The sequence below is a fragment of the Acipenser ruthenus genome, chromosome 27 (genome assembly GCF_902713425.1).
Source record: "Acipenser ruthenus chromosome 27, fAciRut3.2 maternal haplotype, whole genome shotgun sequence".
Lineage (NCBI taxonomy): Eukaryota > Metazoa > Chordata > Actinopteri > Acipenseriformes > Acipenseridae > Acipenser > Acipenser ruthenus.
In genome coordinates, this window is record NC_081215.1 from 7,679,858 (window position 1) to 7,706,717 (window position 26,860).

At 40.3% G+C, this 26,860-nt stretch overlaps 1 protein-coding gene and 1 long non-coding RNA gene across 2 annotated transcripts in view; both read left to right on the forward strand.

Moving 5' to 3' along the window:
- The first annotated feature begins 3,273 nt into the window (after positions 1–3,273).
- The window catches only part of LOC117432003 (beta-citrylglutamate synthase B-like), a 32,244-nt gene continuing 8,657 nt past the window's right edge, over positions 3,274–26,860 (forward strand). The window contains exon 1 of the mRNA XM_034053370.3: positions 3,274–4,201. Within this exon, the coding sequence (XP_033909261.3) occupies positions 4,039–4,201 (163 nt within the window). The 5' untranslated portion in view covers positions 3,274–4,038. The remainder of the gene's footprint in view (positions 4,202–26,860) is intronic.
- LOC131701849 (uncharacterized) lies at positions 10,257–13,458 on the forward strand. The gene is made up of 2 exons (XR_009309061.1): positions 10,257–11,911; positions 13,227–13,458. It is a non-coding gene; the product is annotated as an uncharacterized LOC131701849 (long non-coding RNA).

The window sequence follows — 26,860 nt, forward strand, 5'->3', positions numbered from 1 at the left end:
TCCATAAAAAGTGTTGTTTACAGTTTGCCACAAGCCACCTGGGAGACACACCAAACATGTGGAAGAAGGTGCTCTGGTCAGATGAAACCAAAATCGAACTTTTTGGCAACAATGCAAAACGTTATGTTTGGCGTAAAAGCAACACAGCTCATCACCCTGAACACACCATCCCCACTGTCAAACATGGTGGTGGCAGCATCATGGTTTGGGCCTGCTTTTCTTCAGCAGGGACAGGGAAGATGGTTAAAATTGATGGGAAGATGGATGGAGCCAAATACAGGACCATTCTGGAAGAAAACCTGATGGAGTCTGCAAAAGACCTGAGACTGGGACGGAGATTTGTCTTCCAACAAGACAATGATCCAAAACATAAAGCAAAATCTACAATGGAATGGTTCACAAATAAACATATCCAGGTGTTAGAATGGCCAAGTCAAAGTCCAGACCTGTATCCAATCGAGAATCTGTGGAAAGAACTGAAAACTGCTGTTCACAAATGCTCTCCATCCAACCTCACTGAGCTCGAGCTGTTTTGCAAGGAGGAATGGGCAAAAATTTCAGTCTCTCGATGTGCAAAACTGATAGAGACATACCCCAAGCGACTTACAGCTGTAATCGCAGCAAAAGGTGGCGCTACAAAGTATTAACTTAAGGGGGCTGAATAATTTTGCACGGCCAATTTTTCAGTTTTTTATTTGTTAAAAAAGTTTGAAATATCCAATAAATTTCGTTCCACTTCATGATTGTGTCCCACTTGTTGTTGATTCTTCACAAAAAATTACAGTTTCATCTCTTTATGTTTGAAGCCTGAAATGTGGCAAAAGGTCGCAAAGTTCAAGGGGGCCGAATACTTTCGCAAGGCACTGTATATAATCACCCAGCAAAACACAATAACCCACTATTTAGATGCTTCTTTAGCATAGGGAAAGCGCAGGTTACCCAGGTAACAGGAGATGATTCTTTAGCATAGGGAAAGCACAGGTTACCCAGGTAACAGGAGATGATTCTTTAGCATAGGGAAAGCACAGGTTACCCAGGTAACAGGAGATGATTCTGTAGCATAGGGAAAGCGCAGGTTATACAGATTAAGAGAAACATCAGCCTTCCAGAACTGGGGAAATGTATCCCTGAATAAAGGAAATGCCTGCTAGTGTGGTCAGGAAGAGACTCTGTTAATTCTCCTGTGTGTCCAAACACCACCAGCCTGAACTTGAAACACGTGATTAGACAAGAGACAAAGCAACTGCTTGAGGCGAGCCAGGAGAAATGAAATACATGTCAAATACACTTAGAGTTATACACAATGATCTGGACACAAATCCAAATGCACAGGTAAAAACACATGACCCTTGTACTGTGTATTCTACATGGTTCAGTATAATTGAACTTTAGTATTAATAATGGTAACACTTGCAACTCTTGACACATATTCCAAGCGAATATGACAACGCTCCATTGGAATTCGTATGAATTTCATGTTACCAGTATTGTGCCACTGCCATGCTTCTTAATTTCGCACTTCACTTCTGATCATTAAGCACAGCTTGCTTTGCATAGCCCTGCATTGGGAGCTTCATCTGTCAGCACTAATCTAGTGAGAGCTCCGCATGATACCATCCTTCAAGACAGTCAAGTGCTCTGTACCAATTTACTGGTTCTGTGATTGAGGATTGCGGTGCTGAGTCCAGAATCTGATTGCACTGGGACCTGGAAGCGCCCAGGGTGTCCATCCTCTCAGCGGAAGATGGATCGTTCGGGAATTCATTCCCGCTGGAATCCCATTGAAGCTGCATTACTGCCCAGCAGAGAGGGAGCGAAGCAGATTATACACTAGAAATGTCCCACAGCAGCTCCTCAGCTATCACCCACTCGTAGCACCACGATCAGCCAGGGTGAATCAGAAAAGTCTGCTTGGGTCTTACCAGAGGGAAAATATCCACCACTAGAAGAATATTCACCACAAGGCTTACTGCTTCATTGTTACACACATCGTTAATCTGCAACACTGTTTGTCAAGCTTACATTCACATCTGCACACTGGATCTGTCTACGTCATTACAATTCATATCTGCAGAGTGCATCTGCATACGTCATTACATTTCATATCTGCAGAGTGTATCTGCCTACGTCATTACAAACCACTGGGGCTACGTCTGAAAAGATTTCTAAAAACTGCATACTGTATCTGAAATGACGCAGATTTTGAAATCACCACTAGGTGGCGTGCAACTGTAATTTCTGCCCCCTCTGCAACTGTGAGTTGAAAATCCAGCAGAAAGAAACAACTGAGTATAAGGTGTATGTGTTGGTGTTAGGACAGGAAGCTATGGGCATTGTGGCTCTCTGTCCAGCCTGACCATTATCATGTAATCAATTTTACATTCAAAAATCATTAGCACCAGTCTGCAAAATGTATTTAGTTTAGTATACATAAACTACGACAGTTAAATTAAACAAAGTCCAGTTTATATTGCTTTATAGAAGACAAGTATTGTTGCCTCTATCTATATATCCCTTTTTGTTGGGAAGTTGATGGAAATAATAACACAGAATGAAATACCTGGCTTAGAAACACACAAAATATTGAGCCAGTAAAAAGTATATATTGACATATTTAAATTGATTTGTAAAAAAAGGCTTACATAGTACAATACTACTAAGGTACAATAAATAACTTATTTTTCATTGCAATTACGGTACGCTGTTTTATATTACAGTGGTGTAGTAGCGAAATTGTTAAATATGTCTACACCGCGTTATTTTTCTATTTAAAAACAAGAGCCCACAAGAAACGGGCTCTTGCAGTTATTACTGAATAGCGACAAAGCTTGACAGTAGGGGGGAGGGGGGTGTCTGCGTCATCCTCTATCTCACACTGGTGGGCGAGACTCCCAGTCACTGGTCTCTGCCCTTAATAACCATCACTGAACCCCACTGTACAGTAAATTAACATTAAAACGGCAATTCAACGACTTATTTTTTATTGAATACAAAGTCAAGTAACATGTATATCGTTTTGTACCAAAAATCTTGAATGTTCCAGCACCTTTAAAAAAAAAAAAAAAAAAAAAAAAAAAGGCATTTCAGCCGCAGCCTCGCACGATATCGAGCTCCCCACCCGGTCTGAACCGGTTGAAGCGCGAGCCTGAGCAACATCTCCTCCAGAGACAGACATCATCCGCGCGTCCCCGCAGTCAGGTATCCCCACCCTCCCATTGGCTGTCCGGCCTGCGCGAGACTCTCTCCCTTCATTACAACCGTCGGTCAAATCTGAGGCACCCACCCCTGTTTTCCAGTCGTGTGTGCGTCACCATTGGCCAGCGCGGCTACGGTTGTATAGATTCCATTGGTCAATTTTCCGGGCACGCGGACAATGGTGGATCTTTGTAACCTGTGCGCGTGCTTGAAGAAAACCGCAGGGTTGGAGTACATGAACATCATTTCAGCACTGACACCCGCGGAGAGCGAGTGTATAAACGATTAGGAATTGGAGATACGTTAACGGTAGATTACTTATATATATATATTTTAAAACCTTATCCCTTGGTTAAATATATTACTACCGATCTATTGGTCATAGCTGGAATTTAAAGCGAATTCGACAAACCCAGTTTGCCCTGCATCAGCAAGCTAGCGAGGGCTGCTAACTGCTGCGGTAGGACCGGACACAACACAGTACCCGAGTGACCCGAAACAAAATCCTATATTTCGTATCTTTTCAGGTTTGAGATTGACCAATTAATTTTGTCTTCAGCGGGATCCCGGTTCGGATTGACCGGGAATAACGGGACCGAAATCGATTTATCATCCTCTAAATCGACTGTTCCCCTTTTGAACAATCAATTCATTCCACAGAGAACAGATTTCTTTCAAATCCATTCACTTGTCAGGTTGCTGAATGTAATCGGAGTCTCGCTGTTTGTTATTGTCCCGGACTCATTCCCGACGCTCCCCGCTCCTGGATCCCGCGCTCTCGCTCGCTCTCAAGCATCTCTCTTAGTTTATTTCTCGGTGCAATTTTACGGGTAAAGTGTAACCATGTGCTCCCGAGTGTGGTTGGTGACGGACCGGCGGATCAGCGAGGATTACCCCCAGGTCCGGATCCTTCGTGCTCTGAAGCAGCGATGCGCCGAGGAAGAGGTGGAGTTCAGGGCTGTGCTCATGGACCAGATAGTTCTCACCATCACTGATGGACAACTAGGTAGGAAACGCAAATACATCTGTTTTTAATGCAGTGTTGTACCTCCCTGTTTACGTTTGAATGAGTGGGGCGAATACATAGTGCTCCTGGAATTCTATAGCCAGCCTTATTTGAGCTGCTGTGCAGCTGCTTGTGTGTGTGTGTGTGCGTGAGCGTGTCTGTGCTGCTGTATGTGTGCACGTGTGTCTGTGCTGCTGTATGTGTGCACGTGTGTCTGTGCTGCTGTATGTGTGCACGTGTGTCTGTGCTGCTGTATGTGTGCACGTGTGTCTGTGCTGCTGTGTGTGTGCACGTGTGTCTGTGCTGCTGTGTGTGCGTGTGTGTGCGTGTGTGCCTGTGCGGCTGTGTGTGCGTGTGTGTGCGTGTGTGCCTGTGCGGCTGTGTGTGCGTGTGTGCCTGTGCGGCTGTGTGTGCGTGTGTGCCTGTGCGGCTGTGTGTGCGTGTGTGCCTGTGCGGCTGTGTGTGCGTGTGTCTGCTGGTGTGTGTCTGTCTGTGCCTGTGTGTGCGTGAGCGTGTCTGTGCTGCTGTGTGTGTGCGCGTGTGTGTCAGTGCTGGTGTGTCTGTGTGTGTGTGTGTGTGTGTGGTGTGTGTGTGTGTGTGTGTGCTGCTGTGTGTGTGTGATATGTGTGTGTATGTGTGTTCGTGCTGTTGTGTGTGTGTGAGAGAGAGACTAGATAATGGAATGACTGCCTAACCTCTCCACTCAGTTAATCATGGACACAGAAAATGGGGGATGATGCTGTTAAATGCATGCAGTAGTGCATGGGTTTATTGATGATGCGCTGGTTTTGTATTACAGTACTGTAGTGTCTGCACGGTTCAGCTCTATATCGTGAGTGTGTGTGTGGTTATCATTGCCACCACTAGTCTAAGGAAACATAAAACTAAAAGAGTTCACAAAGGACATCCCTCCCTCTGGCTGTGTAAAGTACTAATGCTCTAGATGAGCTAGACTTGTGAGACGTTTTCAAGGTTTGGACATGGAGTTGTCATGGCAGGCTTGTTGTGGGATGCAGATGCTGGGGATACTTTTGGTGGATTATTATTATTTTTTATATTTGTTCAGGGTTGGCTGATTTCAATCAAGTTGATTCAAATCATTCATTTACTACCTATTTTATATAGTTTATCAAGGAAAAGACATGAACAGTAAAAAACCTTTTATTAACACAAACATATTAAACTCTTACTGTCTATAAACTAAAACTCTTAGGGCTGTATTCTGATCACAGCGAAAATCTGAGTTAAAAAAAATACTGCAGTGAAATGGTATTCTGAAGAGCTGTCTTGCCCCGTTAGAGAGCGCCTGCCCCATCGTTAACATATTCTTGAAGCGATTCTGATGCAATGGGGTCCCAAATAGACAACTGAGCTCTGTATTAAGACCCACTGAAACCAGGTTTATTTAGTGGTGCAATCAGGAAGTTTAACAATTGAACACACGATAAAAAGCAAAGTAGTCCTAAATAACAACTACATGTGTTTGGACTGACACAGAAAGAGCAAATCAAAGAAAGAAAAGAATGACTGGGATGAGTGAGGGGGATTTTTCTCTGGCGTACTCCATCGCTAAATTCCTGTAGTTCACATATTGTAGTTCACAGTTAGAGGATGCCACAATGATAAATACTTTGCTTTATTTCTGTATTCATTTAAGATTGAGTAATTTAGTTTGGTATGTAACTGTTCACAAACCACCGTTTCCAACATCCTTCAATTTAGAGTTTGGAGGTACTGTAGAGCTACAACTACGGTACTACAAAAAAATTCCATAATTAAAAAAAAAAGGAAAAAATTCAAAAAAATCGATTTAAATAAAGTAGTACAGGGTTAGATATGGAAGCACCATCAATGGAGCGCCTGCTCAGTGTTGCCCATTGTGACCGAAACGGTCTTGCAGCAGAGAGATGCAGCTTTTATATCTTACAGAATGCATGCCACAGGTGTCATTAACGTGCAAATAAACCAGTGATGCAGTGATGTGCAGGACAGCTTGCTTACACATGAGGTATGTGTTTCTAGCCTTTAGTAAAACCAAGTGTGAAAAACACCCCACAGTGTAATACACACTTGCATGAACACCCTGAACAGTAATACTTACTTATACAAACAGGGGAGAACATCAATAGTGTACTGCTCATCATGAATCACGATCAGTTGTTTTAACACTCACAGAGAAACACTAGACTCCTCTCCTAGCTCTCTTGTGTTTCATGTTATTTCTAATTCTGGAGAAGCAGGAGGACCACTGGAATTGCACCATTTGTGTGGGAAAGAAAACAACTGTTATTTTACTGCCACAAAACATCTTTGAGTACTGAAATAACATTCGGATTTGAACTGAACTTTGTGTGTGTATCTGTGTGTGTGCGTGTGTGTGCTTGTGTGTGTGCGTGTGTGTCTGTGTGTCTGTGTGTGTTTGTCTGTGTGTGTGTGTGTGTGTCTGTGCGTGTGTCTGTGTGTGTGCGTGTCTGTGCTTGTCTGTGTGTGTGCATCTGTGTGTGTGCGCGCGTGTGTGTGTGTGTGCGTGCGTGTGTGTGTCTGTGTGTGTGTGTCTGTGTGTGTGTGTCTGTGTCTCTGTGTCTGTGTGTGTGTTTGTCTGTGTGTGTGTGTGTATGTGTGTGTGTGTGTGTGTGTGGGTGTCTATGCATGTCTGTGTGTGTGCATCTGTGTGTGTGCGCGCGTGTGTGCATGTGTGTGTGTGCGTGCGTGTGTGTGTGTCTGTGTGTGTGTGTGTGCGTGCGTGTGTGTGTGTGTGTGTGGAGCTGAACATACAATTCACTCAATGTTGAGAGCTTGCTGCAGTCCCAGCTAGCAGGCAGTCGTGTGACACACTTCCTCAGCCCACACAGAAAGGAGAGAAACACCCTGAAATAGATGTTTGAGACAATATGCCTTATTCACAGAGCTTTGAGGACTGTTTACATTTTGCACCAATCTTCACCAAACTGATACACTAGAAGCCTCCTATAGACATTTCAGTTTGCATTTGGCCATAATCCAGTAAATATTGGAGCTGTACAGATTACGGATGCAAGTCGGTTATGATCGATTAGGGTTGTGACGTCCTGTGGGTTATCACTAAAATTGAAATGAAAGTTTCAACCGAAAAAACCCAACTGCATTTGTGCAGCCAAGGGAACGGGGCATACCGTTATTACACACGTCTTTTTAACTGTGACAGATAAGCACAATAGTGTTATTGTCTCACTCGTGTCTTAAACAATTAGAAACAATGTAGAAAGACTCAAATAATGTACAAAGAGAAATTCAACTTTTATTTATTATTTTCGTGGTCCCCCCATTTTCACCACAGTTTTTTTTTTAATTTAGTAGTCGCCAATTATTTTTTATTATTTTCTCCCAATTTAGAATATCCAGTTATTATTTAAGCTCGGCTCACCGCTACCACCCCTGCACTGACTCGGGAGCGGTGAAGACGAACACACGCTGTCCTCCAAAGCGTGTGTCGTCAGCCGACCGCTTCTTTTCACACTGCAGACTCACTATGTAGCCACCTCGGAGTTCAACGCAGCTCTGGGCAGCTTACAGTTGATTATTTAATCAACATGTTGACTTTAAAGTGACAGATGTTTGGCAGCATTTTAAAATAGTTTCAATGAGGAAACGTTTCTAATTTAAAATATCACCTAGTGTAGATATCAGCAAAAAACTAAAGCTAGAACTCAGGCTCACCGCCAGCCCCCCAGAAAACATACACAACGTTCTCATTTAGAATGCCGGTTTAATATGCCAATAGAATGCAGCAGCAAAGGAAGCAGACAATCAAAACTCATTTCAATACCTGCACAGTAAACGAAGTTCCTTAATTAAAATAAACGACCTGCTCACAGAAGCTTCTAATTTAAAGCAGCTTCCAGCATCCGGCTTATTCCTCTTTCACTATGGTTCGGGACCTCAGCCAACACTTTATTTTCTTTCAATACTTTTGCATTTGTCTGGTTTAGTAAGTTTAACATCATTATTGTGAAGTGGAGCTATTACTGTAAATAAGCTACAGGAGCTAGAAAAAAACTAATCACTGGGCCCAGATATGATTTATAAAGGGTGCTTAAAGACACAAGGGTAGAAATAAGTCAACCAGTGGCTACTGTCATGAACCGTTCTGTAGAAACACATGAGGTCCCTGAAGACTGGAAGCTCTTATTTTAAAAGGGGGATAAGACAGACCCAGGTAATTATAGACCTAGTTTAAGTTCCACAACTTGCAAAATGATGGAAGCAATATTAAGAGCTAAGCTTGAATACTGTTAATGCAGCAACAATATTATAGAAAATATCCAGTGTGGCTTCAGAAGAGGGAGGTCATGCTTAAGTAACCTACTTGACTTTTTTGAAGCTGTTACAGCTAATGTAGATTAGTAGCACTTATGATTAAGGCTGTAAGAAAATCGTGATTTTTTTTATCGAGAAGTCACAGCCACTGTGTATTAAAGTCGTGGTTTCGGCGCGGTCATAAATATAAACACTTTGCACGTAAATATACTTGCTTTCAAGATGGATGTTCATTTGTTCAAAAACAACAAAAAAACATACAAATAGTTAACCAGAACATAAGTTCTTACAACTCCCTCTTTATCACCATTTGTAATAAAATGTTTTTATGCTGTGTTTCATTACAAGTGAAGAGTTGCAGCTAACAATAATAACACACACCATACAGTGCTTGCATAACAGTAAAAGCTCACTCACAAAATTGAACAGCCACTACAGGATTTGCAAAACAGCAATAAACCTTCAGTCACAAAATTGAACAGTAAGTACTTGCATCACGGCCCGCAGTCTTCTTTCCCGTTAGCAACGGGAAAGAAGATCACTGATTGGCTAGAGAGGATGACAAGACATACCAATCCCCCACTAGGAAAAGACAATGTGGAGTTTCCTTTCTGTTTCAGTTTATGTATGTAAAAAACAGAAAGCCGAGAGGAATCGTGAGAGGTGTAAATGGATGTGCTGAGTGGGGTACCACAAGGGTCCGATTCTTTTTTCACAGTTCTGTTGATTGATAAACACGTTCATGTGGCAAAAAACAACATCCCATCTCTATCTGTTTTATCTGTGAGGAATTGCATTAAGAACCATTCTGAATGACTGCAAATATGATAAAAAACATTTTGAATATGTATTTTGGAGCTGCTTACTGTTTCAGTCAGTGTGTTCAGTTTGATCAGACCAGTCTGGTGCAATGTGATTATTGGAGTTCCACTCCTCATTTTTCAGTCCCTGCTGTTTCTTTGTTTCAGAACTCCCTTTAGGTCTCAAAGGTTTTGCACTTTGTTAAATATTTCTGTGCCATGTTATCAAGCTTCTTGTGCTCTATTAGCATGCAATGTAATGCGTGATTGTGACTGGTGAATAAGCGATAGGATTCTTTCTTAGTCTCCCTCAACCAAACCTACAGGTTTAGCTATCTGTCAAGCACATTTTTGGAATGTAAATCTGTACAATAAATACAATATTCTGATTTTGGAGAGGGGATACTTTATATTGCTGTAGCAAAGAGATCAATAAGGATCTGCGATTCCTCAGTTAGGGAGCATCTATACGATACCATGCACATTATCATGATATTCGATACTATCATGATACTTTGGATCTTATGTCCATTACATGTTAAATTGCTGCCAAATTCCTTCTTTTGCAATTACAAAGTGCATAAGAGGCTAATACACAGTTAATAATGCTACAGCATGTGGAATGCTTGCTTTCCTTGAAGCAGACTTTTTATAACTAGGCCAGATGTTTTACATACAGGGGTATCTTAGAAGTGCCCTAGAAATGTGAGCAAGGAATGAAAAAATGAATCACTGCTGTGGAAGCCGATTCACACGGTACTTCAAGAAATGGCTTGATGAGGTTCTTGCTTGGATCAATAAACAACCAAATGAGCAAGATGGGCCAAATGGACCTCCTCTTGTTTGTAGCATTTCTTATGGTCTTAAAAAGTCACATACAACATAACACCTCCATGACACTATACTGTTCAAATCTTTTACAAAGTAAACGTTGTATTCCTTAATTTTAAACACTATGCATTCATTTTACAAATTTATAGTGTTAGATATTTTGAAAGTCGCCACTTCCAAATAATTTAATAAAACGAGTTCAGTGTATAAAAAACTGCTTCTGATAGTACTAAAAACGCTGCTAACATTCGCAATTCAAAAGTGAAAAATGAAACATGATATTTAATGCTACATTTCTAAAACAAACGCTCTACTAATGTAGAGGCCTTCCTCTTACGTGCTATTAGAACAGAATTCTGTTAAGCTTATTCGAGCCAAATGTCTGTCAAAGCAACGTCCCAGTGCACCTTAAATAAGAACATAAGACATTTTACTAGCGAGAGGAGGATTCAGCCCATCTTGCTCGTTTTGTTGTTAAAAATATTGTAAAGAAAGTAATATACAAAAGACAACCATTCTGGCTACTATAATAAACTGTTAGCACTTTTTATTGCTTTCATGCTGAACCTGCAGCCATCTGCATTGGTGTGTTTTTGCAGTGTGACTCAGATGCTTCTAAAGGTCCTGTGCTTTCCTCTGCAGGTGAAACGTCACATTGATCCTATTATCTGCAGGGAAACTGATATGCTGGCAATGCAGTCTGTTCATCCTGGTCTTTCTACTGCTCATGCATGCAATTCAGAATACAGGATTTTCACAGCTATCACATTACATGCACATAAAATACGGATTACAACAAAATCCAAAATCGCTAACATTTTTGACATGCTGTAGAGTTTTAATGACACATGTCTGCAGTGTATTTTTGCAGCTTCTAGCAAATGCACTGTAATGATGAAATAAACAAGCATCAATGAACTCCCTTTTGATCAGCTTCTAGCGCATTCCTGTTTTATTTGTTATTTTTGCTATGCCTTTTTTTATAAGTAATACGCACTGGGGATTCACTTACTTAAAATTAAACTAAAAGACCTGAAGAAACTACAGTTAAAGAAAAAAGTAAACTTTGGCAGAGATTGGAGTGGCAATCTGTTTCAATAAGTTGCTGGCATTTCCTCCCTTGTTTTTCACTTCTTTAAAACTCTTTTGACATTTTGGATGTCTGCCTTCAACCAGATTGCTGTTGTCATCTGGCTGAAATCCAAAATAGTTCCACACCAAGCTTCTTTCTCCTGCATTCGCCCATTACTGCTGCAGTAATGACGTTTTCTCAGAACGCGCAGGGTAGTTGGCCACATCCAATAAGCGGAAATTAATAAGCTTAGTTCATATTGTTTTTAAAGAAAAGGTAAGTACGGTTCTGAGTTTGTCACAATGGAGCCAGGAGGACAGAGTGAGGAATCTAAAGTTTACAGACCAGGAGCTAAATGTATTAGCAGAAGAAGTGGTGGGGAATTCTGAAAGGCTTTTTGGTGCTGAACCAGCAGGAACATTAACTTCAATGAAGAGGGCCATCTGACAAAACATTAAGGACAAAATAAATGCGCTTGGGGTCTGTGAGCACAGCCTGGAACAAAGCGCTGGACAGATGCCAAGAGAAAAACTAAAGAGAAATGCCCTCACAATCGTGCCGCAGCATCTGCCACTGGAGGTGGACCCTCACAACAACTGGAACTCACCTCGTATGAGACCGTCATTGTGGCCATTCTGCAGCAACAGCTTGTCGGGGGTGTCCACGGGGGCATTGACACCAGCAGGACCCCCGCGGAGCCAGCAAACCAGGGTACGTCTCTTTGTGTGCAGTCAGCATAATCTGAAGTTGTACGTTTGAGTGCATGATGTACATATGAAAAATAACTAGTCTATTGTATGCATTTGTACTAGTTATGCCTGCAAACCCATGACATGATTATAATTAGGGCTTGAACTTTTCAGGTTTTATTTTTGATCATGATGTCCCTTTAAATTTATTTTGAGCCTATTCTGTTTCATAATTAAACTCAAAAAGGTATTAATTACAAAACAAGGCTGTTGCTTTCGTATAGTGTTGGACAGATCAACCCGGGACGAATCGAATCCAGAGCGATGTTTTCTGGCTGCCGCGCAGTATCGTCACTGGATTAACCAATCACAGCCAAGTGCTGACAACACGTGCTTGCCAGGAAAAATCATGAATGAAACTGTTGTCTACGGAGGTGTCCAAGCACCCTGAAGTGTTTGATCCCTCCCATATTTCATAAAAGGGATAAGCATCCTTCCTGCCTTTTATATTATTTCTGTAGTTCACTATTTTTACTAAATAACTGACTGTAAAAGGATATATTTTCTAACACTTTAGTACTAGGCTACTTGCTGTCAACAACATATTGTATGTTTCTTTAATAAGCACAGATTGCTCATTTCATACACCTGCATATAAATGACAGAAAAAACTGTGTTTGTATTTAGTAGATTATATGGGGGGCATTACAGCTATGGCCAAAAGTTTTTCATCACGCCCCATAGAATTAATAATGTTACGCTGACATACTGAAATTACATATCGCGTTGTAGTTTTCCAAAAATTAAAACGTGACATTTCGAACATAAAATACTGTACCACTATTGTAGTTAGGTATATCGTTTTTTTTTTTTTTTTAATTGTCTGCATCCTGATATTCTCCTAGGTGATGCAAAACTTCTGGCCATGTAAATGTAAATTCTATTCAGGTACACAGCCTCTGGTGAAAATGCCCAGCGGTGCCGCGCCTATCTGTCTTGGGCTTTAAACCAGGACTTCAGCATTGTGGTAGAGAGATGGAAAATAAAAACTGAAAAGTTTAACCCCTATTGATTAGACCACTGTATATTCTTTATCAGGCAAGGAATAATTGTACACAATGAGCTACAATACGGTAGTGCAATTTATTCAATATCCCTGTCAAATGGTGTAGATTACATAACAAGCAGACGAATAGCTTATTAAATAAAGTAGTAGTTTATTTAATCCACACATTCCAAAAGCAAATGTTACAGTACATGTATATTAGTCACAGCAATAACAGGACAGGACCATTAGATGCTTAACAGTGGTGAGCATCGTTGTCCTTGCATTGCAGGTGCCAACACTGTCTCCACTTCTAAGAAGACACACACTGTCGCAATGAATCGCAGTCCAGACACCTGCACACCATCTCCACCAGTTAAGTCTTCAATGGGACTCCGTATGAGGAGGGGGGGTGTCTTGCCCCAAAGACTCACAACGTCCTGCGAGACAGTCAAGGTGGAGAAAGTAATTGTTAATGGAACATTGATGTTTAACTCTGCAAATCAAATAAATGTTTGTTTGTTCATCTTGATCTCCCTCTGATTTATTATTTTGTAATATTAAGTAAGCAAAGCACTCGCTCAGTCAATTAAAAGTTCACTATTTGCATTTGAAAAAGTGTTTGGCGAAACGTCACTTTTTTAATGTTAAAGTGATTGCTTGTATTTATGACTGCACCTCAACTCTGTACATTAATTTATTGGACCCTTACAGTTTCTATACTTTTCTTTTGTATGTTTTAAAGCTATTTTAAGCATAGCCTACCTAAATATCACACGTACATGGTGACTATATGAAAATATTAACATAGCCGAAATTGTTACATATGACATGACAGGCACCGACTTGTCAATAGATTGGTGGGGGGGGGGGTTAAGTGACCCTTGCCCCTGCTAACTCGACGCTTATGTATGCCATTGGTATTTAAGTGCATGACGCAAGGTATGTCCTCTATTTGTTTGGTCTGTCTTGTACATTGAATTATAATGTGTACTTACATTGAAAATAATTGTGGATGACACGTTCTCTCACCACTTTCCCACTGGCCATGTTGTGTGCCTCCTCGGCATCCTGTGCAAGGGGGTCATCATCAATGTTTGCATCACTTTTCCCTGGTAGTGCATTGTTGACAGCTATGTTATACAGAATGCAGCATGCAGGAATGAGTGTACACACTTTCCCAGGGCTGTACTGTAGCACACCACCAGATCTAAACATCTGAAGTGACTTTTTAACACTTCAAATGTACGCTGAATAACAGAGCATGTAGCCATGTGAGCTGTATTGTACCAAATCTCTGTCAGCGTTCTGGGGGCCAACAACGGTGTAAGCAGCCAGGGTCTGATCCCAATACCAGCATCACCTATGACAAGCATTAACAATGTTAGCAAAGTGTCCATGCTTCCTATCAACGCTCTCTGAAACACGTATTATAAATGACTTTCCAAGAAGCCAGATTTGATCTCCTTATATAAGGCTCTGTGCTCAATCTGTAGGTGCCTGCCACTAGTTAGTGAATACAGCAGGTGTACAAAGCACGCAGTAAGCCCCTTTACGTTACCGCTGTTTAGTGTCTAAATTGGAGAGTAAATTACTCAAACCTTATCTGGAGCGCTGGTTGTGATCCATAACTAATAAACACAATGCATAGTGCTGGATTTCGAAATACTCAGATAAACTAAAATTCAATGACTAGTTTTTTTCAGTGTCTTCATTTGAAAGCCCCAGGGAACGATAAGAAGGACCGTGTGTATCTCTATCCAATCCCTGTTGCACTCGAGCTAAAGTGAGAAGTGTGTTTCAGTCCCACAGCTGCAGCTGGATGGGGTAACGATTAGGCGTTAGTATCCAACACAGCGAGCCTTGTCTGCTAAATAATTCAACAAGTATGCAGCAGTAATACAGGCTGCCAGGGGTCTTTTAATAAACCATTTACTGTGTGTTGAGAAAAATAGTTTTAAAGGAATGGTAGCCTGGGCTTTAATAAGACAATGTCTACCTCCTAATAGCTTTAGTAACATCATTACTGAACCCCCAATGCCCTAGTCTTTGTGATGAATATCTTTTTTGCTCATGGTAATGCACTGACGAAGGCCAGTGGCCGCAACGCATCTGCATGAGCATGAATTCTCTTGTTCTACAATTTCTATGAAAATGTTTTTTTTTTTTTAATAATAAAGATACAAGCTTGATAGCTGACATTTGGTGAGTGCTTGGCGTTTGATTATTTAATTTTGAACATTTATTTGAGCCTTTAGCACCCTGTGAATACAGAATACTGCTGCACATGCTTTTTTCAGCATGCTCCTATTTCTTTAAATACTTCAATATTCAAAATGCTTTGCTTGTTTATGATAACCACACTAAATATGAAACCAATATGCAGTTGTTAAAGTACTGTAGATGTTATTATCTTAGCACTGTGATGGACATAATACAGAAAACATCGATTTTTATATCATAGTCAAATCAGACCTATAATTCTCTATATGGCGACATTATTTCTGTTGTAACTTAATGCATTATATAGAAACAATATCTCCTGTAATTTCATACATTAGTTTGTTAATTGTTGGCAATTCCAGATATCCATCCACACTATCACTCCTTTAAATGTTCAGTTGGATGCTTGAAATGAGCCCCTTTACTGTGACTCCCTCTGCGGTAACACTGGGTAGTCCAAGTGCTCAGGTCTGTGAAAGCAGCTGGATTGTTGTAGTATCCCCAGCATCACAGCATCTACACGAGAATAATGAGCACCTTCTCGACGCTGATTTGCTGACCTTCTGTTAAAAAACAAGCAAACTGATACACTAAACAGAACAAGGGAAACTGAAGGTTACATGATCCGTGTTAATGAGTTCTCAAGGTTAGAGTGCTTTGAAACATGCAAATAAACCCTAGCCAAACTTCCTGACCCTACCAGCCGCATACCAACATTTTCATATGGAGCCGCCAGACACGCACATGAAATTTGAAAGGTATTAGATGTGTAAATATAATATTCATTTTAGAACTGCAATATAACATTTAAACACGCATTCTCCAGTCTAGCACCAACACATCAATTTTATAAAAAGATTCATTCATCTGAATAAGGACGTTTGGCACGAGCTATAAAACTTGCGTGAGTCATTACATCAGCTTCTTTACTGAACGCCAAAAGGAGCATCTGCTCACTGATGAGGTGGGCTTTTAAAGAGGCTAGCTTGTTTTTCCTCAAGTCTGATCCAGGAGGATATTCAGCTGAAAATGTATTGTGATTTGTGTCATAATGACGTTTGAGGATGCTCGCCTTGTACAGACTAAAGTGTGTAAGTGATTTGTTACAGATGAGACACAGAGGGTTACCACCTTTTTCAGTGAAAGCAAACTCTTCCTCCCATTCTGGCTCATAGTTAGAATCAGTGAGAAAAGATCATGCATACCAAATCGGATTTATTTAGAAAAGTTTTTTATGCTAAAGTGCCAGTGTCATTTCTGACCAGAACAAAATGACACAGAATGTAGGCTATAGAGCTTATTAAAAAATAAAGCGCAGAAGGAGCAAGAGCTATTTTACTTCCTGTTTTTTCAGGGGCAGATGTTTTTTACATTCCTGAAGTCTGCTGATTGTACAATTAGCAGCAACTACACTTACAATTTCATCAGGAGTGTAGATCTCGCACTGACTCAGAAAGACAATGACAATGTATTCTAAACGTTTAAACCACAGATCTATAAAAACAGATTAAGTATGGTAATATCATGTTTCATCTTTTTATTTCGATATAATGGTTTCTAATATGTTTCTAAGTGTACAGTGGCTGCCACTAATCCAGTTGAGAGTGTGCTTTCTCTTGCGAGGGATCACTTTGGTTTTTACCTAAACACAAAAAAGAAACGAGATTGATATTATTACATGCGATCTGGTAATGTAAGCAGTCTTTCCACCCACTTGAGAAGATGCCAAGACATTAATGCAGATTGCAAACCTTCCACTATAGCTAATGAAGAAACCCTTAATTGAGCAATGCATGTCTTATAATTTAAGGGGGCTCACAGTATGTGATGCCCCTACAGCTAACACTGAAGAATGTAAACCAACTGGACTATCAACACGGTTTTGATAAAGTACAAAGAAGATAAACTATATATATATATATATGAAGTTAAACTGCATACATCTTATTTGGACTCCCCCAGGCAACATTATAACATTGTTCTGGTAAATGTTTTGATTTTGAGGGTGTATCACACTTGGTTTACAATGAGCATGTTGAATCCTTTCTCTCAGATTATTTGCATGTATGTGTCATGTTCAGTAATATGTTAATTATTAATGAAGATTAAACAAGGCAACATTTTGTTAATAGATTGCTTAAGAATTGCATGTTTCTGGAGTAAGCAACTTTTGCATATAAACAAAACAATATGCTAAACATTATGTTGTATACAATGAAAATGTTTCATAGTGGCACACCTTTAAGCATTATCAAGATAGCTGGAATATCTCAGTTGATACTGCATTTTATTAAATTTGTTTGTACTGTTTTACATTACTACTTTAAAAAAAGCAAATAAATGTAAGAATGTATTTGGCAAGTTCACAATAACAAAGGCAAACAATTGTTCACGTTTTATTAATTGTATTGTGATACGTATATTATCACAGCCCATGTATCGAGGTATGTATCTTACCGTTGTGAACCCAAAGATACTCACCCTACGTGTATAATACTCACCAAAAATGAACAATTGCTCCTTGTTGTTCTTCTACATTATTTTTAAGCTCAAATATGACAGATGCCACAATACAAAGTGTCTACCAAGAACACATAGCACTAGCTAAAGTTATCTTAAAACTGTCTTCAAATGAAAAAGTCTTCCCCCATTCTTCCAGTCCATGTTGATTTAGTACACCATGAAAACATCTTGGATGACCTTGTCCCGTGCCAAGCAGGGTGTGTGACACCAGCCACAGGTGTCTCAAATAAGCAGCAGAACATGAATATGAAGATTTGATGCAGCCTTCAGGTCCATGTCAAAGACTACAGGGGTTTGACTCGACGAGTCTCCAAGCAGTTTCAGATGTTCTGCTTTTATGGATTCAGAAGCACTTTCCTACCAAGCGCCTCACTCTGTCAGATCTGCTGTTTTGCACATCATTGAAATCGACTTACCCAGCTATTTGCCTTTATTTATTTATTTAGCTGTCTGAGGGAGAGCCCGCCACAAGTGTGTGTTACATATTGCAGGTCATTCCATTTTTTCAAGCTTTCTAAGCGGTACTGTAAATATAATTGCAATTATCATAATGCCTGAAAACAGGCAAAGAATTGAACAAACAAGGAGCATGTACTCTACTGCATTGTACTGACTCACAGAGTCGTGCTAGGATTCAAGATTGCATCCATTGTACAGTTTGTCAAAATGATGCTGCATTTATTAGTGTCAAGTTGCAGTATAACCTTTAAAAGATAATGTAGTGCCCTGTATGAGTTTATATACTGTATTCATTTCCAACATCCTCCTGCTTTTGTAGGAGCTGGGTTGTTTGGCTCAAAGAGAAAGCATGTTTCAAAAGGGAATCAAGTATCCCACCAACAAAGCCAGTGGAGCCAGTTTAAACACCTTGCAGACGGGTCATGCTGACTGAATGCAGTCTTGGCTGGCACCGTGGTACTGAAGTCTGGCTGTTAGTTTGTCATGTGTCTCAACTGTTCTATCCCTGGCTGGGGATTGAACCCACTACCCTGAGCCAAAGTCATTCTCAGAGGACTGATAACCAAGGATAACATTAGCTACATTATCACTGCCCTTTTTATGCTGTGCTGAACATATTAGCGGCCTTCATTTAGAACAGATTTGTTTTGTCCATTGGAGTAAATGTGACCTAGAGAACAGGAAGTGATTAGGTACTAGGAACCAACATCAGGTGCAGTGCATTAAAACAAATCTGAAAATCTGAAAAAGTCAAATAAACAAACAGAGATTTTCAACTCAAGAAAGTGAAATAGGAGGGGAAAGACTGAATCAGTGAAGGAATGTTTGTACCAATGAAAAACACTCCATACAGCTTCCAAGGCCTGCAGTCTGTCTCTGCACTGCAGCATGGACTGTGCAGCTTTAATACTGAGCAGGGGTAGCACAGTGTCCTAAATCTTCAGGGCACAGACTCAAAACAAATGACGCACTATAACTTGAGCTGACAATGATGGAACCAAACCGAGTATTGTACATTTATAATTAACACAATGTATAGGTGAGGCTTAATATTTCTATTTCACTTCAAAACTGATCAGAGAATCGATTAGGTGAGCAAAAAAATAACTCTGCAGTTCAATTTCTAGATTTGAACTGTTACGATTGTATAACAAACATCATTCTTTTAAAAGAGCGTAACTGACTGTGCCCTGCAAGGACTTGCTACAATATTACTACAGCATGTGCTGTTTTAACATCTACACAGTTAACATTATTTATACGTTTGAAATGGAGAGGAGGGGTATAAATGAGGCAGTGTCTTATCGGGTCGGTCTAGTGTGTGCGGTGGCCTTGTATCAACAAGCAGGTCTCTGTGCTTTTTATATTATCTTATTTATTTAAATCCAGCCCTAAACTCATTTTAAATGATTTCCCATGACGTCTTCCATCTCCGTGGCAGCATGGAGCAAGGTAAAGCCGCGGGTACATAAGAACAGCGTTTTGTTTTTACAACATACAGAGCATGGACCAAATCAAAAGACCAGGTAAACAGTAACAAGTGCTTTGTTAATGAAAGCTGAATATTTCAGCATAACGTTGCATGGTGAACTGTAAAGACAGCGGGAGAGGGGGCTGCGGCCGCGGCAGCTGATGCTGATGCGGGAATGTTTCTGTCAGCTTCCAAAAAAATTACAGTTAGAAGAAAAACTTCAGGTCCCAACCAAATCCTTCAGCGCACATTGTGCGTGTGAACAGCTGTTGTGCAGCCCTGACTGTAGCTGTCCCAGGGGAGAGGAAGTCCCGCCTGGGCTCCTCGATTAGGCCATCCTTATTCATGGAATAACTACAGTACTCTATTACCTTTGTGGTGTATTCTCTATACAGTAGCTGCACCTGGGGAATATCATGGGAATACCAGTCCTGAGGTTACCAAGCACTCCTTCTTGAGTCTTTAATGCATACAAGACTGGCAGTGGTGGCTTTAGAGCTTTACTAACTGTGTTTGCAGTGAGCCGCGGCACATCTAGAACATCCACTTGAACTGCGATGTACAGTCAGCTGAGCTGGGACTGTTGTATCTCTGCATGGCCCTCATCACACGTTTATAGCTGCTTGGTAGGGTCGGGTTTTGCTGTTGCAAAGAGCTGTATCATCTGCATGAGCAAAAGCGGAGCTTCATCTTGTGTTTTTACTTTCATAGAGTTTCATAGCATGTGTTTTCTTTTTTTTACCGGAATCACTTCTTTTCTGCAAGTACTAGGCCTATACAGTAAGGTTAGATTGCTGGCAGTACATTGGACTGTTTTTTACCCCGAATTTAGAAAACCTAATTTATGAGCAGCTGAATTGATTTCCTTCAATAGCACTAATTAAATAAACCTTAATATCAAAGGCAGGCTTTTTCACTCATTTATTTTTCTTCACACTTCATGAATAAAGCGGCCATCCAATGTGATGAAACCTGGTATTCTTTATTCTCGAGTTTATGGAAATAGCAATAGTGTCATTGTTTGAAATGAGGCTAATCTTCTATCCTTCACATGCTTGTTTGCTACTCTGCGCGACAGTCAGCTACCTCTTCTTACTGATCGGTGATTCCTCATTCCTGCATCTGCTTGAACAAACAAGCCATTTGTTTTTACTTCTACAGATATTGGTATAAATACTTCAATTGGTATTTCTATGCTTGTCAAGTCATTGTTTTATTATCGTAGCAGGGCATGAAGTTCAGGACATGAAGGGCAAGGCAATGTTGCCTTCGTTGGGTGTGAAAATTCAGGGGCACCAAGGTAGTTCTAGGGGATAAAAAGGCAAAACATAAATCCAACCCAAGGGCACCAAGGCGATTTCATACTCATTCATATTGATGAAATGTTAATTCAAACAAACACAAATCATTGTTTTCTGAGTGATTCACACACTAATTGTTACAAAAATAAAATAGGTCATTTTTCCATTGTAAAAATAAAATGGTATAAAATATTCAATTTAAAAACAACAAACTTTCATAATAAAAAAATAGGGTAATTTGGCAAAAAATAAATATTCAGGATATTTTTACTAAACTCAGTCATCTTGTTAACAAGATCTAAATATAGCGCTTGTCTGTGTCCTGTAATGATAGCTTTTTTAAACCCTCTATGCCATGTGTTTCATAATTTAGGGTAAGCAAGTGGTTTTTCTATAACATGTTGTCCGCTGGTGAAGAGAATGTTTAAATCAATGCATTTTAAAATGCTAAAAATAGTATTCTTTCAGAAATTGAGGCCCATTAGGGCGGCTTGGTTTAGGGGAGAGACAGCCATTCCTCTGTAGAACAGAACACATACAACTGGGATCCCATTAACCTGAAGAGATCATACTGCAGCAGTGTTACCAGCAATGGCAGCCCTGTGGATTTGGAACAGATTTCAACCAATGACTCATTTCATTGTAGCCCATTGAACTATTGCATTGTAGTGCCACTGCGTTTGGTAAGGCCATGACTGTTGAGTATTATAGGTCAATTACCCTGAGACCACAAGCTGTCTGTAATATGTTTACGGACCACAAGGTAAGAAATAACTTGTTTAAGGAATATAAAACTAAATACAATGCCATATATTACTGACATACAACACAGTAATACCATCCACATGCGGACTTACAGGATCTGTTGGCCAATAATCATCACTGACCCTTAATCTCTGACTACCTCAGGTATTATTGATTTATAAACATGTAAACTAGCAGCTGTAAACTAAAGGGCAATGTTTAAACAATTTGCACACAGGAGAAACACGTGGCTAATTTCATAAAACACCATGCAACACAAACCAGTAGCCACTTTTACTTGTATCTGACAATGTACAAATCTACAGGTAATTTACACAAGCAAACTAGCTGTAAAATCGTCTGCAAGCTCTGCTTTGGCAAGTACTTTAAATGTACAACACATGGGCTTCATGTTTTTTTTTAATATTACAGTATGCGATAATATCATGGAGCTACGCTATCATTTACACGTTTGTGTTTCAGCTAAATATTTACGGGTCAAGTTTTTTTTTATTAGATTTTGACTGAACTTTTTAAAAGATACCAAATAAAGAAGATCGCAACTATGATTTAAATGCATGTCATGAACCAGACATTAAGAGAATTTCCAGCCTGTATTAGCTTCAAGCCAGAGATCACTCAAGATCCATCACCAGGACTTTCATTTGCTTTTTGGCCATCAAACCACAACACTGATGTCAGTTTCTTCTCTACTCCTCACATGTTAAAAGCCTGATTCGGAAGATGTTTTAATGTTAATGAAGCGCAAAGAAAGTGAAAGTCACTGGAAGTCTGACTCAGACGAGAATAACCGGGTCATCCCGTTCACAGCTGGGTGAGTCCAGCTACCAGGGCTGGGGAGTGCTGGCTCAAATTGCTGGAATAGTGGGACGGCTTTGTCAGTTAGAGGCTAAGGAAAATATTTCTTCCGAATGAATCAGCCTTTGATGCAGATCCACTGATTGATCCACCCCAGGTCCCTGCTGAATACCAAATGGTGTGCAGACATGGCTTTGAAAAAGAAAAGAGTGCCAGGCAACACTGCAGCCCTCAAGCAGGTTTCAGAGCCTGGTAGAGCCTCCTGTTCAAGTACAGGCAGGGCACTTCAAATACCCACATAGAGAGCCTATTCACACAGCTCAAGAAGCACAGTGTGAGGGATACAGGACCGTATACAAGATGGGAACAGAGAGGGCTACTTTTTTGATGCACTGTACCTTGTACTGTACCCCCCAGAGGAAGAACATTTTGAATAAAACGAATTGCCCTAGTTTGAGTCTAAAGGATACTGGTAAATGTATCAACTTGCATCCAGATTAGCGTCTTTGTACTGTATTTTGGTGCTTTTTCGGGACTACGGATCCTATGGTGCATTTTGAGTTGCCATAGACACGCATCAATGCCATTTCCAGGAAGCAGCGCAAAAAACATGCATTATCCTTGCAGACATTTGCTCAACAGCCTGATGTTGGGGATTTCTTGCTTATGTGGTTTAATAATAGCCATGATCAGAGTGGGACATGCAGATTTCAAGTGCAGCTCATTTGCAATGTAAAATTTTTAAAGGTTCACTTACAACTGTATTTTCAATCAAATGCACAGTACTTTTACATGTATGATACTTTTCCTTGTACTGCAATTGAAATTAGATTGCAATGTTACTATAACTTCAATAAAAACTGACAGTATGCATTTGGCTTTAGATTCCTGATAATACAAATTACTGATAAGACCATTTGAAATGTGTGTTAATGAGAGTTGGGGTGGACAGACAGAGTCCAGGAACATCCGCTTTTCATGTACCTGGAACAGAGATATAGGGAAGCCAATGCATGAAGGAGGTCTTAAACAGATAACGCACTACGCACAGAAGTCTCCCATTTCATTTTTCAGCTCCTATGAGATTGTTTTCCTGTAATATACAAATTAAATATTTAAATAAACATAATCAAAATGAAAGAATAATCAGATATTTGTTTAGAATTTGAAAGAATATTGAAACACGAAAACCCAGCAGTAGCAGAGACTCATTGTGCCTAGCAGCATTTTTATAAAGAAAAGAAAAGAAAAGCCCCTCCTGAAGAGGATGAGAGCGTCTGGGCTGGCTGGCAGCACAGTGGTGATTTCAATCCTGTGTGACAGCATTCACAATATGGAGGAGACTGCAGAATTAATGGGCCGTTTTCTACCCACCGAGAAATGTGATCATTAGCCACCTCACTAACAACATCTACAGTGAAAAATAAAAGCGACTGCAGAGAGACAATGACTCCCCTTGGTCTCTCAATCTCTCTGGTCTCTCCTCGGTACGAAGCGATGCCTCTGTGTGTGTGTATGAAGTAGTATCACTGTCAGAGAGAGAAGCAGGCTGCAGAGAAAAAGAACCCACTGTCTATGAGTGAGCTTTGTGTCGCACACAAAACTGGAAAGAAAAATATAGTGTGGAAGAGGAGACACAGGCCTATTGCACAAAACAGGACTTACAAAGAATACAGTTCAACCCGATTGATAGAACACCCACCAGTCTATAGAGACCACTGTGGAGGAAGCTAGTGTAGATATTTCCCATTGTAAACCACATGTACAGAAAACGACACTACCCATTAAAGTGGTTGTGCAATAGCTACAAAAGCATTTCATAACCCTTACCTGTCATGCACTTCCATTCACTAGAAAGGGTTCAAATGTGCAGGTTTGAAAGAAACATGGAACTACACAAGGTTAAAGAAAGTTATCAGTCTCCTTGCCTTTCTCTCTGAAAATCTGTTACTTCTTGGTTTCATAATGGTTTCAGAGACAGCTAAGTGTAAAGGACAGTTCTTTTTACCGGTCCCTGTGAGGTGTGCTCATATGTATCCCACTGTATCTGAGGGCCATTCTACACCAGGCCTCACAGGAACAGCACAATGGAATACTAGTTTTGGAACCGAGTTGGATGATTGATTTGTTCAATTAAACAATTAAGAATATGGTTGGATCAAAGACCTTGTCTGGTCAAGTTCCGTTTTGGGTCTCATAAAAGAAAAATAAACCCTGTCATGCAAATTGTACAGAGTTGCTACTGCCACATTGTCTCATATCTGAGACACCTTTTCAGGTAGTGACTGTGCTATTATACCGTACTCAAATAAACCGGGACACTACTAAACTGGGATCCTTTAAGACCCAACTTGACAAAGTTTGGAGATCAATCAGCTACTAGGTACTGAAGGAATGGCCTCCTCTCGTTCGTAAATGTTCTAGAAGCTGAGGAGAAAGTTACCAGAACAGGGAAGATTGTAAGTTAGTTCAGAGTTGCCCATTTCAAAACAGCTAGAAGCACCTTAGTCAGGCTGTACAAACATGTCAGTGAAACGCATTATTTGAGATACAGCATTCAGCCACTCAGGGATTGCAAAGGATAAGAGGCAAGAGGACAGTCATAGCACTAAATATACTAAACATAGACCTAGCTCAGTGTAGCCAGCTGTGTTGAATGAAGTCACATTATTATATAATGATGTGCATTCTAACCAGGAGAGCATGTCTGTTTGAGCTGTGTACCGGATTCCCTCCCTAGTGAAGTGGCTGAGGCAGGCAGGCTGGGTGTATCTGTCTCTTGCTGTGCACCCCAGGCCACACAACTGGCGCATTTTCAAAGCATTTGCTTCATGGAAAATTGAACAGCTCCTGCTGTACTAGAATGAATCCTTACCAGTGCATCTGGAGTCTATATTAAAGTGATTGAAGTTAACAAAAGAATTCTGTTCATTTCCATGCACATCCATTCACTGTGTGGGTCTGAAATGTGGAGTTTCGAAAGAAACCAATGTAATAGTGAACACATCATTTCATTTGTAAACATGGTATTTGGTACTAGGATAAAGAAATCACTGGCTTTCATGGTCATTTCATCTGGAGAGTGACGTTGTCCCCACCCATTCAGGGCTTTCTTTCTTGTCAGTAACCAACCAGCTGCTTCCCCTAATGAGTCACATGGTTTGCAGCAGCTCTGAGGTGAAATGAACTTTCATAGTCTCCATAGTCTCATTTGATATGGAATTGTCACACATAAGCATTCTGTAAATAAGAGCTGTGATACTAGGATAGCAAAGACAGTGCTTTTAATTAATGCATTGCAGATTCTAGTACTTTTCGCATCAGATCTGATTCATTGATCTGCATTGAGTAAAGCTAACTTTGATTCATTTGTAACAATTGCAATCCTTTGTCCTCTACTCTAAGGTATTTTGTGTTCCTGCAAGTTTCAAACTGTTTGCAATTATTTTGTACATAAAAACACAACCCTAAACAGAACCCCAAATTGAGTCTGCATGCTTGTCACAGACTAAATGCTACAGTTGAAACTAATCTGATGAGCTAAAAGATAATTCCCCACTGTTCTAAACAGAACCCTAGCATCCCTGGAACTGTAATAAGCGCTACACTACATTAAAACAGACTGCAGTGTTTTGTTAGTGCCAACAGGCTGTCAGGTTTCAGCTGTGTGTGGGGGTGATCAGCCAGGTTCAGAACACACACCTCATGCCTCAGAGTTTTTACTGCTACACTAGTGAGACTACTTTGAATGCTATTGTGAAAAATTCAAACAAATGAAAAGAAATTGTGTTTTTTATTAGCCAGTCAGCTACGTCATAGTCAGTTCCCCATCATGGAGTTAACAAGCACTGTTTAAGGTATCCTGTCTACTAAAGAAACATTGCCTCACTACCTTCCCGGCAGCCTGGACCAATTGAGTCCTTATTATCGCCCTGGTTCTGGAATCCCCTGCAAAGGGTATTGCGTGCAGGGGGAATGTCACACTGCACATGTTTCCATGCCTGTCCATTTGTCATCAAACCATAATAGCATTATTTAGCATACATTGTTGAGAATATCAGTCTCAATTCCTTTTAATATTTGAAGGAACAGTAGAGTTTCAAAAATACAACGCGTGCAAAGGTGTGAAGAGCAGTCTGTTCAGAAGATGCAGTCAACATGCATCTGTCCCTGCAGCAACCAATGGGGAGGGCTCCAGATAGCTGTGTTATAGCATTGAAAGAAAACACAAGACAAAGGAGGGAAATAGTCAAGCTTTTTCTGACGTTCCCTGGTTTGCATTTACATTCCTCAGGTTTAGTTGTTGCGTTTCTTTCCAGTTTGGTTTGTTAGGATTATTTTTCCTGCCTGTCAGTTGAGGAGTCTCCCTGCCCATGTTTTGCAGTG